Source organism: Tauraco erythrolophus, chromosome 25 (assembly GCF_009769465.1).
Source record: "Tauraco erythrolophus isolate bTauEry1 chromosome 25, bTauEry1.pri, whole genome shotgun sequence".
Taxonomy (NCBI): domain Eukaryota; kingdom Metazoa; phylum Chordata; class Aves; order Musophagiformes; family Musophagidae; genus Tauraco; species Tauraco erythrolophus.
Window position 1 is genome coordinate 1,937,021 of NC_141489.1, and position 14,054 is coordinate 1,951,074.

The following is a 14,054-nucleotide window of genomic DNA, read 5'->3' on the forward strand; positions in this document are numbered from 1 at the left end:
CGGGGTGTGCGCCATCCCCCCCATCTCCGTCCCACGGCCGGGGGGGCCGAGCCCTGCGGGACTGAAGCCCGGGACCATATGGGCAACCAGCGGGCGACCTTCCAACCCCCGGCTGCCGAGGGGGCCGCAGGGAGGGGGATGCCGGGAGGAAAATTCCCGGCCCCGTTGCCATGGCTTCCCATCAGGATGCGCTTGCATCACGGCCAGCCCGAGGGGACCGGGGTGCGGGGGTCCCCACGGGGCTCAGGGCGGGGGGCTCCCCGGCAGCGCGGCCTGCCCGAGTGGGAGCGCGGGGGTGGCCGGGCGGGGGGAGCTCCGGGCGGGCTGTGCCAGCAGATGAGCGCGTTTTGGAGCCGGTGACGTCTGCTCCGGCATCACCGAGGGAGGAAAACAGGCGGCAGAGCGCGGGTCCGGCCCTGCGGAGCAGAGCGGGCTCCCGGCCGGCTCGGGCACCGTGCCCGCCATGTGCCCCCCAGGCCGGCCAGCGGGGCCGCAGGGGGCCGGGGGGCTTCGCTGAGCCCCAGCCATGGGGCCGTGGCGGTGGCTGCTGCTCTGGTGCTTGCACGCGGCACTGGTCCGTGGCACCACACTCGTGGGGGGCCAGCACCTGCAGGAGAGACCCCCCCAGCTGGTAGGATGGTCCCTGGCACCGTCATCCTCCTGGGCACCCACCCTGGAACCGAGAGCGTCGGGGGACCCCGAGGGCTCGGCGGCGGCACTGGCTTTCCTGCAGACGGGCGATGCGCCGCGGCTGGCCCGGGCCAACTGCAGCCGGGGTGTCGCGGCAGGGCCACCCGGCCCTGGCCCCCCCCCGGCGCTGCGTGCCGCCCTGCGTGCCGCCCCCGAGGCGCTGGCCCACGCCGCCAACTTCCTCAACATGCTCTTCCAGACCAACGACATCCGCGAGGCCAGCGTGGCCGAGGACGTGGAGTGGTACCAGGCGCTGGTCCGCAGCCTGGTGGAGGGACACCCATGGGTGCGCCGGGCGGTGCTCGCCCTCGATGCCCACCCGCTGGCCGCCAAACCCCGGCTGATGCTGCAGGCCACCAAGGGGGACGGCGAGATCCTGCTGCAGGACGTCTCCGCTGCCGCCCCCAGCCTGGGCAACCTCAGCTGGGACAACGAGTGGTTCAACGCCCTCAAGTCCCAGCGGACGCCCCCGCTCCGCAAGCGCGTGCTCAGCAATGACCTGCGCAGCATGGAGACCCCCAAGTGGCAGCGGGGCGACAGCTACGTGGGGGAGCCGGGCCACGTGCGGTGGTCCCCGCCGTTCCTCGAGTGCCAGGATGGCAGGTTTCTGCCCACCTGGGCTGTCACGCTCTCCGCCGCCTTCTACGGGCTCAAGCCGGACCTCAGCCCTGAGTTCAAGTAAGTGGTACCCGGAGGGGCTGGGGGGGTGCGAGGGGGCTGGGGGTGCCCCGTGTGCGTGCTGGGGGGGTGTAGCTGGAGGCATCGACCCCGGGTGCAGGCGGCATGGTGCAAGGTGTGTGCCAGCCCCACCACCTGTGTCCCCGTGCATGTGTGTGCACGTGCACGTGTGCGTGCGTGGGTATTTGCACGTCCACAGGCACGGAGGTGACCCTGTTCCCCCCCGGTTGTCCCCGTGCTGCCCACCTCAGGCTGCCACCCCCAGAGCCCCCCGCCACAGTCGTGCTGGGGGGTGGATGAGCTGGGTTAGGGCCCCTCCTGGGAGCTGGAGGGTGTCCCCAGGCTGGTGGGTCCCTGCTGCACCCCAGCACCCCCTGCATGAGGAGCCACAGTGGGAGGCACTGGGGAAGGAAGGGGGCAGCTGGGTTTAGTCCTGGAGAGGGGACATGGCCCCATTTTCAAGGGGAAAGCCATGTCCCCCTTGGAGCACCCCAAGAAGAGAGTTAGACCCGCAGGGTGAGGGACGGGGCACAGGGGCCACCCCAGCATCCCCTGTTTCCCAAACGGTTGCATTAAAGTTTCTCTCGAGAGGCAGAATTCCCACCCAGGAGCTCCTGCCCCTGCCATTATCCCTGCCCCAGCCCCACTACCCCCCAGACACGGCTCCGAGGGGGCACATCCCCGACTGGGGGTCCAGGAATGTTGCTGACACCTTGCATTGCCACACCAGTCCATGCACCGGCACCAGCCACCCGTGTGGCTGCCTCCCCCAGGGGCATGGCCACGCTGGGTGGGGGGCACAGGGCAGCCCCCAGGGCTGACCCCATCCCTCTGCACAGGGGCGTCGTGCGGGTGGACATCGAGCTGCGGGACGTGGCCATCGACCAGTGCGCCAGCAGGCCGGGCTGGTTCGCCGACACGCACCGCTGCGACCTCAACAGCACCCAGGTATCGGCCACCAGCACCCAGCACCCTGTGCCCCATCCCCTCACCAGGCAGGGCTGGGGCTCCCCTGCACCAAAACATCCCCGTCCCCTGGCCGGGCTGTCCCCGCTGCGTGTCCCTCCTTCTGGGCTGAGCTTTATCCTCTCCCAGCTGATCCATCTGCTTCGTTCAGCTGCTCCCGGTGCCGCAGCCAAAGGGTTTATTGTGCAAATCTCCCTTTCCCGACGCCACTGGCAGCGTGTGACCTGGCTGCTCCCTGCCCGGGCACCGCGGGGACGGCCGGGCTCCAGGGGCTGGCAGCCAGTGGGCAAATCACCCCCACCAGTAGCCTCCCATCCCTTCCAGCGGCACCCACCCAGGCGAGCGGTGATGCCTGAGTGTGTTTCAGGTCTCGGCACAACCAGCAGCTTCTCCAACCAGGGCAAACCCCGCAACCCCCCAGCTCAGTGCGGATCAGGGTCCCACCCCGAAAGCAAAAAGCTGTCCCCAAGTGGGAAAGGCGTCACCAGCTTCTCCTTCCTGCCAGCATCCCGCAGGCAATGCCCTCTGGAGGGACGGGCTCTGCTGCCGGGCATCTCTCCAGAAAAAAACAATACCCAGAAAAGCTGCCAGCCTGGCCCATTCGGGGCAGGATCTGGCCCTGGGGGATTAGGGCTGCGGTGCCCTGCCTGCCGCTGCCGTCACGGCGGGCAGGATTAGTGCGCTCTGCTGCATTAGGGGTCCATTTAGGTTTTAGGGAGGGATTTGTGGGCCAAGCTTTGGCTTTTAATTCTTAAATGTTTAACCACTGATTCCTCCTGGGCTCTGGGGAGGACGGTGTGGGGTCAGGTAGCTGTGAGCTGGGGGCTGCTGGAGCCCCTGGTGCGGAGGGGGGGATGCGGGACCAGGGGGAGCACGCGGGATGCAGGATGAGCCCTCGCCCCTCCGCGTGTCTCAGCCTGTCTCCTTCAGTGTGTCCCCCAGGAAAACCGCGGCTTCGTCCTCGGGAGGTACCTGTGCCAGTGCAAGCCGGGCTTTTACAGGGTTGGCGGAGCAGCCAGCAGTGCCCAGGCAGGTGGGTGCCATGCATGGCCCTGGGGTCCCTGTTTCACCCAGTGGCATATGGCTACAGCGGTGGGGTCCAGGGCTGGAGGGGGCTTTGAGAAGCCCAAACATGTGCCCTGGCAAGGAAAGTGCCACCCAGCCTGGGACACAGTGACTTCACCCGTCGCTCTGTCCCCAGGCATGGCGGGGAGCGCAGCAGGGGCAGACGGGGGGTCCCGGCTGGCATGCCTGCCCTGCCGCCGCGGATGTGCCACCTGCGAGGACGACGCACCCTGCCTGATCCAGGAGGACCGGGCGCTGCGGGCGGCCATCCTCTCATGCCAGGCCTGCTGCATGCTGGCTGTCTTCCTCAGCATGCTCGTCTCCTACCACTTCCGACGGAGCAAGGCAAGGGGTCCCCTCTGCCCATCACCCCCTGCCCCGCTCCCAACTACCCCCAAACCCCGCGGTCTCGGGGGTCTCTCGGGGGGGAGATGTCACAGCAGTGGGAAGGACTTCACAGCCTGGCACGCTGGGGGGTATCTCCCTGCCCTGGCTCCATCCCTGCCAGGCACCGGCCGAGGCTCCCAGCTGCACCCTCACACCCCTGTCCCTGCAGAGGATCCGGGCGTCGGGAGTCGTTCTCCTGGAGATGATCCTCTTCGGGTCCCTCCTTCTCTACTTCCCTGTGAGTATCCAGCCGTTCTGGGACTGAAAACCTCTGGGCTGGGGTTTGGGAGCATTGGCAGCCCAGCCAGCTGCCCCTGGGCGAGGGCACCGAGCTGGCCCCGAGCAGGGCACGGGCACAACTCCCCCTAATTGTTAATTTTGCTGGCACACCTCCCAGCAGCTGCGGTCTAAACCTTCTCGGGAAACCAAATCCCTTTTTCCCCACTGTCTGTGGGAATTAATGCCGCCCAAATCCCCCTCCCTCCCGCGAGAACTGCGGCGGGTGCTGGAGAGCCAAGGGGAGAAAGACAGCAGCTGGACCGAAAGCGGGTGGTTTCCGAGTCGCTGGTGTTTGCTGCCCCCCTGGCAGGCAGGATCGGGCCCCGTGCCCCCACCAGACCCCTCTCTCCCCCCACCCCAGGTTTTCATCCTGTACTTCAAGCCGAGCATCTTCCGCTGCATCGTCCTGCGCTGGGTCCGCGTGCTCGGCTTCGCCATCGTCTACGGCACCATCACCCTCAAGCTGTACAGGTAGCTGGGGTGGAAGGGCTGGGTGCTTGGGACCCCCCCGGCAGGGAGGGGCTGGGGGCTCACCCCTCCGCCCTCGCAGGGTGCTGAAGGTGTTCCTGTGCCGCACGGCCCAGCGGGCGCCCTACGTGTCGAGCGGGCAGGTGCTGAAGATGCTGGGGCTGATCTTGCTCCTGGTGCTGTGGTTCCTGGCGGCCTGGACCATCGGGATGCTGGAGAACGTTGACAGGAACATCCCGCTGGTGATCCGCACCCAGACGTCCCGCGGGCTCCACTTCTACATCTGCAGCCACGACCGCTGGGACTACATGATGGTGATCGGTGAGACCAGCCCTCGCGGTGTCCCGGGGGGGTCCCCACAGCCCCAGGACCCCATCCCATAAATACAGCATGCGGGTTTTTAATTTCCTTGTCCATTTAATCTGCTGGGAGCCTGCGAGCGAGGCTGGGGTGCCCGAGCTGCCTTCCACCCTCTCCTCTGAGCATCTTCAGGACTTGCCCTGGCACAGGGTAAATCACCTGGCACAGGTGGTGAATCCCAGTGGGCTTCGGGCAGGCTGTGCCGGAGGATGCTCTGCACCAGGTCCGGCTCTGACCACAGCATGTGCCAACGGCATCCAGGGTGAACACGCCAGGCTGGATGAACCCCGAGGCAGGGAGGTCTCGGTGGGCAGCAGCACCCACCCCGCAGCTCAGCACCCATCGGTGCCGCCCAGGAAAACACGCCGACGGCAGCGGGGCGGTGGGACTGGCTGCTCTGCATCGCTCCCTCGCTCTCTCCCGCAGCCGAAATGCTGTTCCTGCTGTGGGGCAGCTTCCTGTGCTATGCCACGCGCACCGTGCCCTCCGCCTTCCACGAGCCCCGCTACATGGGCATCGCGCTCCACAACGAGCTCATGATCTCTGCTGCCTTCCACGTGGTCAGGTAGGAAGCAGGGCCGCGGGGCGCCTGGGAACCGAAATTCCCATCCCTGGCGATGCGGAGGAACCGGCGACAGGTCCCTGAAGCCAGCGGGTTCCCTGCGTGGGTCCCTGGGGAGGGCAGAGGCCGTGGGGTCCGGAGGGGGCTGCGGGCGCCTCGGCGGGACCTGGCCCTGCCCTCCTCACCCCTTCCAGGTTCACCATGGTCCCCTCGCTGCACCCCGACTGGACGCTGCTGCTCTTCTTCGCTCACACCCACGGCACCATCACCATGACCCTGGCGCTGCTCTTCATCCCAAAGGTAACACTCATCCCGAGGAATCCTGGAAGTGTTCAAGGCCAGGCTGGATGAGGCTTTGGGCAACCTGGTGTAGTGGAGGGTGTCCCTGCCCATGGCCGAGGGGTTGGAACTAGATGGTCCTGAAGGTCCCTTCCAACCCAAACCATTCCGTGATTCTGTGACTCGCGGAGCCGGGGCTGGGGTTCCCCGGCGTTTAAGGGACCCCCCTGCTGAGCTCGCCCCTTCCCACCCCCCAGTTCCTGCACGCCGGCTCGCCGCTGCGGGAGGAGATCGCGGCCGAGGTGTACGAGGACGAGCTGGACATGCGGCGCTCGGGCTCCTGCCTGAACAGCAGCATCGCGTCCGCCTGGAGCGACCACAGTCTCGACCCCGATGACATTCGGGTGGGTGGCACACTCAGGACCTTCTTTTGACGCTAGCTATGCAGCCCCGCGCAGCGTAAGAGGTGCCTTTTGCAATCTTTCTCCTGATGCAAAGCAAAGTGGGGGGGTGGGAGGGGGGGGAGAAGGGGGCGCAGGGTGATCCACCATCAGCCATGGGTGGGGAAACCCGCCGTGTCCCCCGGATCAGTGGGACGGGCAGCGCAGGGGACACGGCTTGAGGGACCAAGCCAGGGCTTTGCGGGGTCGTGCAAGCCGCAGCCCTGGCACGGTCCCATCGTAGGCGCTCTCCTCTCTCCCCCATCTCTGCCATGTCCCCCCGCCCACGGCACCCAGGAGGAGCTGAAGAAGCTTTACACGCAGCTGGAGGTGCACAAGACGCGGAGGATGGCGGCCAACAACCCTCACCTGCCCAAGAAGCGCAGCTCCCGCCGCAGCCTGGCTCGCTCCATCATGCGCCGCGGCGCCGAGCTGCCCGATGCCACGGCACGCCGAGAACGGGTGGGCACCCCGGTGCGCCGCGGCTCCTCGGCCAAGCGACCCCCCGACGCCGGCGGTGCCAGTCTGCGGCTGCGGGGTGATGGCTCCCACCGCCGCGCCGCAGCCCTGCACAAGTCCCGCAGCACCGAGGGTCCCACGCGGGACCCCCGGGGAGACTCGCCCACCCCCACGCTGGGGAGGAAGATGATGGTGGCGACGGCCTCGGAGCAATCCGACAGCGAGTCCCTCGAGGCTGCCCCGCTCGTCTGCAAGTCGGCCAGCGCCCACAACCTGGGGGGGCACGGGCAGCCCCCCCTGCCCCGCGCAGCCCCCTTGCACAAGTCGCTCAGCGTCGTCGCCGGGGCACGGGAGGACGCTCTGCTCGCCGCCAGCCGAGCCGCGCAGCCGGAGCGGCACATCAACCAGTACCCATCCTCTGAGCACCCCATGGCACTGGGAGCCCCCCAGGAAACTGGGAAGCCCCAAAGCCCCGGTGCAGCCGCTCTCCTCCCGCCAGCCGCCCCCAGCCTCATGGAATGGTGCTCCCAGGAGGACACATCCCCCCCGGGTGATGCCAAGGTGCAAAAACACGTCACCTACGCACCCATCAAGAGCGTCAGCGTCGACAGCTCCCATCTCCCGGGGCGGGTAAGGGTGGTGGTGAGGAGGACCCCACCACCACCCCCTGTTCGCTACCAGAGCCTGGGGCAGCGTGCCACACCGGCCGGGCACAGCCCAGAGCCAGCGGAGCCACCCGCGGACCCCCCGGCACGGGCGGGAGGGGCAGAGAGGACAGCGGAGGGGTCTGCGGAGGAAGAGGCGGTGGGGAAGGGCAGACTGCTGACCATGGCCCCCATCCCGGCCCAGGTCTGCCCCTGGGAGCTGGTGCAGGATGAGATCCTGAGCCGAAAGCAAAAAGCCACCGAAGCAGCAGACTCGGGGACCCCTGGAGAGGCAGCGGCCGCCCCCCTCGACCTCAAGCCCCCCTCCCAGAAGACCTCCCTCCGGGGGCTGGGACTTGCCCTCAAAGCCTTCAACCGCTCCAGGGGGAAAAGCAGCGTGAAGGGGAAGAGAGAGGGTGAGGGGAGCCTCGGGAGGAGCGGGCACGAGCGGGATGGGGGCAGCAGGAGGGAGAGGCTCAGCCTGGCAGAGACGAGCGCGTCCCTTGGGGGGATCGGCCGAGACCCCACGGCCAAAAACTCCGAGTGGAGCCAGCAGAGACCCAGCAGCGAGCCCACCGGCAGCGAGCCCACCGCCCGCCCGTGGCAGGGGGAGCCAGTCCCCTGCCAACACAACAACGCTGGCACTGTCTGGGCAGCCGCAGGCTCGGGGTATGGCAGGGAAGAGGCAGAAGGACAGCGGGACAGCCCAGCCCCCGGGACAGGCAATGGTGAGGAGTTGGCAGAGGAGCCCAGTGCTCCCCGGGGGGACGTGGATGCTGGTTGGGGTCCAGGGCCACCCAGTGTTGGCCGCCAAGGAGCTGAACACCCCCGTGAAACCTCAGCGCTGGCCGGTGGTGCGGAAGCAGCGATACATCCCCAGCAAGGGGCTGAAGTTCCCACGGTGGAGCTGGGGGACGATGTTCCTGCCACCAGTGTGAAGCTGATCCCACCGAAGGAAGGGGTGGCCGGGCCAGCCGAAGGGTTCGAGGGGGCCAGCAGGTCCATCCACCCCCAGGACCACACGGAGGTAGAGCGGCCACGTGCAAAACCCATCACAGGCAGCCCCCAGCCAGATTCCAGCATTAAAACACAAATCTGCCCCTGGGACGTGGAGGGGGCTGAGCCGGAGCGAGAGAGGCGGGATGGAGATGGGATGCAGCTGGCCGAGAGCACCCGACCAAAATCCCTGGATTTGCCGAGAGCGCGGGAGAGCAGGAGCAGCCCGCAAGAGCCCGACCGGCCCCACAGCAGCACCGGCAGCGAGGGACCCCCACCAAAACCCACCCCCAAAGGCTTTGAGCTGCCAGAAGTGACCTCGAGGAGCCCAGCAAGCGCACGGGCCTCAGTTTGTCCCTGGGAAGCGGCTGGAGCTGATGGTGATGCAGAAGTTTGCCCTTGGGAAAAGAGAACAGCCTTATCAGATCCAGGAAAATTAGATGGTGGTGAAATTTCCGAAGTGAAGAAAGGGATTTCCCCACAGAGAGCGGCCCTGACGGCCACGGGAGAGACAGTTCCAGCTGCAGACAAGGGGAGGGGATCCCCCAGCCCTGGGGAAGGTGCGGAGGAGCCCAACGTGGGGCTGACAGCTCTGCCCAAAACATCATCCAAGCGAGCAGAAACCAGCGATAGCCAAAAGGCCAACGTTTGTCCATGGGAAGTGGAGGATAAGCTGCTTGCTAAAACAGAAATATGCCCTTGGGAAAAACTTCCAGCTGTGTCAGGGAAGGAGAAACCAAGTCAGGACACGCGTGGGACTTGCAAAGGGGAAGAAAAAACAGGATCTGGAGGACTTGAAGATACCAAAGCAAAGCGGGCAGAGATGGATGGCAGTCAGCCACAGCGCAGGGACACCGGGATCTTTGCAAACCTCATTGGAAAAAGCCTGGAGTGCTCAAAAGCAGAGTCCAAGAAATCCCAGAGCGCGGAAAGCCTGAAGGCTGAGATCTGTCCTTGGGAGGCTCCGGAGCTCGAGCCCACTGCTAAGGCAGAAATCTGCCCCTGGGAGGTGGCTGCTCCACCAGCAAATACAGAGAAATCAAGACAGGACAAAGATGGGCTGTCCATGGTGAGCAAAAGCCCTTCTACAGGTCAAGGTCCCTGCAAAGACATCGGAGATAGCACATCTGCAAAGGAGAAAGCAAACAAAGACCGTGAGTCCATCTGCCCCTGGGAGAGCACAGACACCGAGGGCTCTTCCACAGGGCACGGCACAAAGAGCACAGACCTGGTGAAAGCCACCACGAAGAAATCAGAGACCGTGGGGAGCACGAAGGCTGAAGTTTGTCCCTGGGAGAGCCCAGACACAGAACAGACCCCAGAAAAACCCCACACTGGGAGCTCCACACTGCCCAAATCACCTTCAAAGAAATCCCAGAGCGCGGAGAGCCTGAAGGCTGAGATCTGTCCTTGGGAATCTCCAGAGCTTGAGTCCAGTGCTAAGGCAGAAATCTGCCCCTGGGACGTGGCTGCACCTCCCTCCCATCCACCAAAGGCAAAGCAGGGTCCAGGGGGGGCTTCAAAGGGGGACAAGCGCATCACACGCCAGGCAGCGTTGGCCAGCCCGGTGAGAGCCCTGGAGAAGGGCAGCAGCGAGCGCGAGGCCGTCTGTCCCTGGGAGAGCCTGGGCACGGAGCAGCCTCCAGAAAAACCCAGTGCCAGGAGCCCAGTGCTGCCCAAATCACCTTCAAAGAAATCCCAGAGCGTGGAGAGCCTGAAGGCTGAGATCTGTCCTTGGGAAGCTCCAGATGTTGAAGCTGGTAGTAAAGCAGAAATCTGCCCCTGGGAGGTGGCTGCTCCACCATCAAGTAAAGAGAAATCAAGACAGGACAAAGATGGGCTGTCCATGGTGAGCAAAAGCCCTTCTACGGGTCAAGGTCCCTGCAAAGACATCACAGATAGCACGTCTGCAAAGAAGGAGAAAGCAAGCAGTGACCGTGAGTCCATCTGCCCCTGGGAGAGCATGGACAGGGAGGGACACTCCACAGAGTATGGCATAAGGAGCACAGAGATGCTGAAAGGTGCCACCATGAAACCAGAGATTGCGGGGAGCATAAAGGCTGAGATCTGTCCCTGGGAGAGCATGGACACAGAGCAGTCCCCACCAAAACCCCATGCTGGAAGCTCCACACTGCCCAAATCACCTTCAAAGAAATCCCAGAGCGCGGAGAGCCTGAAGGCTGAGATCTGTCCTTGGGAATCTCCAGAGCTCGACTCCACCGATAAAGCAGAAATCTGCCCCTGGGAGGTGGCTGCACCTCCCTCCCATCCACCAAAGGCAAAGCAGGCTCCGGGGGGGGCTTCAAAGGGGAACAAGCGCATCACGCGCCAGGCAGCGTTGGCCAGCCCGGTGAGAGCCCTGGAGAAGGGCAGCAGCGAGCGCGAGGCCGTCTGTCCCTGGGAGAGCCCAGGCACGGAGCAGCCTCCAGAAAAACCCAGTGCCAGGAGCCCAGTGCTGCCCAAATCACCTTCAAAGAAATCCCAGAGCGTGGAGAGCCTGAAGGCTGAGATCTGTCCTTGGGATGCTCCAGATGTTGAAGCTGGTAGTAAAGCAGAAATCTGCCCCTGGGAGGTGGCTGCTCCACCATCAAGTAAAGAGAAATCAAGACAGGACAAAGATGGGCTGTCCATGGTGAGCAGAACCCCTTCTATGGGTCAAGGTCACTTGAAAGATATTGGAGATAGCACATCTGGAAAGAAGGAAAAAGCAAGCAGTGACCGTGAGTCCATCTGCCCCTGGGAGAGCACGGACACAGAGAGAGAGAGTTTCACAGAACCTGTGAAAGCCACCACGAAGAAATCAGAGATCATGGGAGGCACAAAGGCTGAGGTCTGTCCCTGGGAGAGCCCAGACACAGAACAGCCCCCACCAAAACCCCGCGCTGGGAGCTCCACACTGCCCAAATCACCTTCAAAGAAATCCCAGAGCGCGGAGAGCCTGAAGGCTGAGATCTGTCCTTGGGAGGCTCCGGAGCTTGAGTCCAGTGCTAAGGCAGAAATCTGCCCCTGGGAGGTGGCTGCTCCACCATCAAGTAAAGAGAAACCAAGACAGGACAAAGATGGGCTGTCCATGGTGAGCAAAAGCCCTTCTACGGGTCAAGGTCCCTGCAAAGACATCACAGATAGCACATCTGCAAAGAAGGAGAAAGCAAACAAAGACCGCGAGTCCATCTGCCCCTGGGAGAGCACGGACATGGAAGGGTCTTCCACAGGGTCCGGCACAAAGAGCACAGAACTGGCGAGAGCCACCACGAAGAAATCAGAGCTCGTGGGGGGCACAAAGGCTGAGGTCTGTCCCTGGGAGAGCCCGGGCATGGAGCAGCCCCCACCAAAACCCCGTGCTGGGAGCTCCACACTGCCCAAATCACCTTCAAAGAAATCCCAGAGTGCGGAAAGCCTGAAGGCTGAGATCTGTCCTTGGGAGGCTCCAGAGATCGAAGCTGGTGGTAAAGCAGAAATCTGCCCCTGGGAGGTGGCTGCTTCTCTGCCAGGGAAAGGAGCAGCCCCAGGGAAGAGTCTCCCACCGAAAGAAGTGGGTGTCTCCAAAGCATTGGAGAAGAGGAGCAGCGAGCGCGAGGCCATCTGCCCCTGGGAGAGCCTGGGCACGGAGGAGCCCTCCCTCAGAACCACGATGGGGAAAGAGCCCTCCAAGAAATCCGACAGCACGGACAGCAGGAAATCCGATATTTGCCCCTGGGAAGCAGCAGAGCCCACGGGTTTGGAGAAGGAAAGTTCCAAACCAGGCGTGCGCCCACAGGGAGCTGATGGAGCATCCCCCATGGGGACGGGAAAGTCAAAGCCGTTGGTAGGAGCCAGTTCCGTGTCTCCAACAGCTCCGCTGAAAAAAAGCAAGGGCAGATCTGACAGTGAGGCTGAGCACAAGCCCCTGTGCCGCATCCTGCCGGGCACCCAGCACCCCCAGGGCCCCAGGGCAGAGCCTCTGTCCCGGGGAGCGAGCACAGCTCCCGCAGCGGGCAGCAGCCCCAGCCCTGGCACCAGCGTAGCCGAGGTTTGTCCCTGGGAAGCAGAAGAGGCTCCACCAGCCCCTGACAAGACCAGCACGGACACGAAGAAAACCTCTGAAGTGTGTCCGTGGGAGGTGGAGAGTGTGGATTCCACTCCGACCCTCCGTGGGCAGGGCAGAGCTGGGGCGAGCCCCCAGGACAGAGGCAGGGATGCGAGTGAACCCAAAACCGACGTCTGCCCGTGGGACCACGAGTAGCTCTGTCCGTCTGCCCACCGGCTGGGCACAGACACAGCTGTCATGAACGGGAAGTCTTGAGCTGAAGGCTGCTGCCCACCTGCACAGCCCCGATGGGGACAGGAGCGTCCACCAAAGCCAACGGCACGGCCACGCTCCCAGTGGTGGCCATCGACCAGCCAGGCTTGGGGACCAGCACAGCGAGGGGACAGTTAACATCTCCTGCCTTCATGGAAGCACTCGAGCTGCAACCACCACCCGTCACTTACCCACGGGCACCTGGCCCAGCGCAGGGCAACCTTGGTCCAAATGGGACACCTGGATACGTTAAACCACCGGCAGTGCTGGCCTCGCTTGCTTCCACCAACACAGCAGGCACAAAGCTGTGGCTGGCCAGCTAGAGACCCTCACCCACAAGTTCTCCAACAACTGAACGTCCTCCTGCGGCCTGGGGAGGTTTGTGCCTCCAGCACAGCGAGAACCAGCCCACGTGCACCCCGAAATACAGTCCCACAGCCTCAGCAAGCTGGACACCAAAACAAGGGGAGAGGCAAACCAGAGGCAGCAACGGTGCAACTGGGAGGAAGAGGCTTTCCAGAGCTCCTGCTGCCCAGCAGATCTCCCTGCTGTGCTGTTTCCTCCATTTTAAGCCAGGGGGGGTTCTGTAAGCTCTGCCAGGACCAGGCAGGTTCCGCAGCCTGGGATGAAGACCTGTTGTTCCCAGCCAGCCCAACGACACGTTTTGCTTCTTTTGACACAAAGTCCTTTATTTTTAAACATCCTCTGAAGCCACCGAACCAGCCACAGGACTTCCACGCACGCCACGTAGAACTTCCTGCTCTGATTTGATCCAGCGATGCCAGCCCCGTGCTCAACACCGCACTTGGGCGATGCCAACCTCTCTCTGCTCCCAGATGCCTTTGCCTATTGCTCAGCCTGGGTGGGATAAAACCAACCTTCAGGCCACCGCCCTGCTCTGCTTTTAGAAACCTCCGCATCCATGAAGGCTGAGATGGGTATTCCCGCTGCTAACCTCCTCCCTCACTAACTTTATGGCACTGCTACACCTGGAATTCTTGCAGCAACTCGGCCGTAAAGTTGTTTGTCTTAATTAACAATGCCACTAATTCTTCAAAGCACTTTGTCGTTACTGGTTTCTTCTTCACTCAGACCGCGTGCACGCGTGTGTACATTCACCATGGGTGCAAACACGCCCAGGGCTCACCTTCCCATCACAGGAGATGTTGCCCATCACCATGCCCACCGGCACTAGCAAGCCTTCACTTCTACAGCCCATCTGTAGAAGCGCTGGTTGCCTTTTGGCATCCCACATCTCACCTTCTCTCTGCATTCACAAGATCCTTTCTTCCGGGGCAGAGATGCCAACGGGACTCCTGTATGACAGAGAAGATGCTGAGACCACGGGGGCACTACGATCTCCAGAGCACCAGACAGAGCTCTGGGGTTGACCATTATTCCAGCCCACCCACTCACAAACGTACGAGGGAAGGGACGCGGCCATACACATGGGAAGAAGCCTTAGAGTCAGGAAGGCAGCAGATGGGAAACAAGAAAACCTC

The 14,054-nt window shown here is 63.7% G+C and overlaps 1 protein-coding gene across 1 annotated transcript; it reads left to right on the forward strand.

Moving 5' to 3' along the window:
• Positions 1-526: 526 nt before the first annotated feature.
• Positions 527-12,495, forward strand: GPR179 (G protein-coupled receptor 179). Its single transcript, XM_086626317.1, has 13 exons — positions 527-1,368; positions 2,208-2,316; positions 3,265-3,373; positions 3,554-3,744; positions 3,956-4,024; positions 4,427-4,536; positions 4,616-4,854; positions 5,320-5,458; positions 5,650-5,755; positions 5,992-6,138; positions 6,472-6,688; positions 6,740-10,144; positions 10,631-12,495. Exons 1-13 carry the CDS (start codon positions 527-529, stop codon positions 12,493-12,495), a joined length of 7,548 nt encoding a protein of 2,515 aa, XP_086482443.1.
• The last annotated feature ends 1,559 nt before the right edge of the window (positions 12,496-14,054 follow it).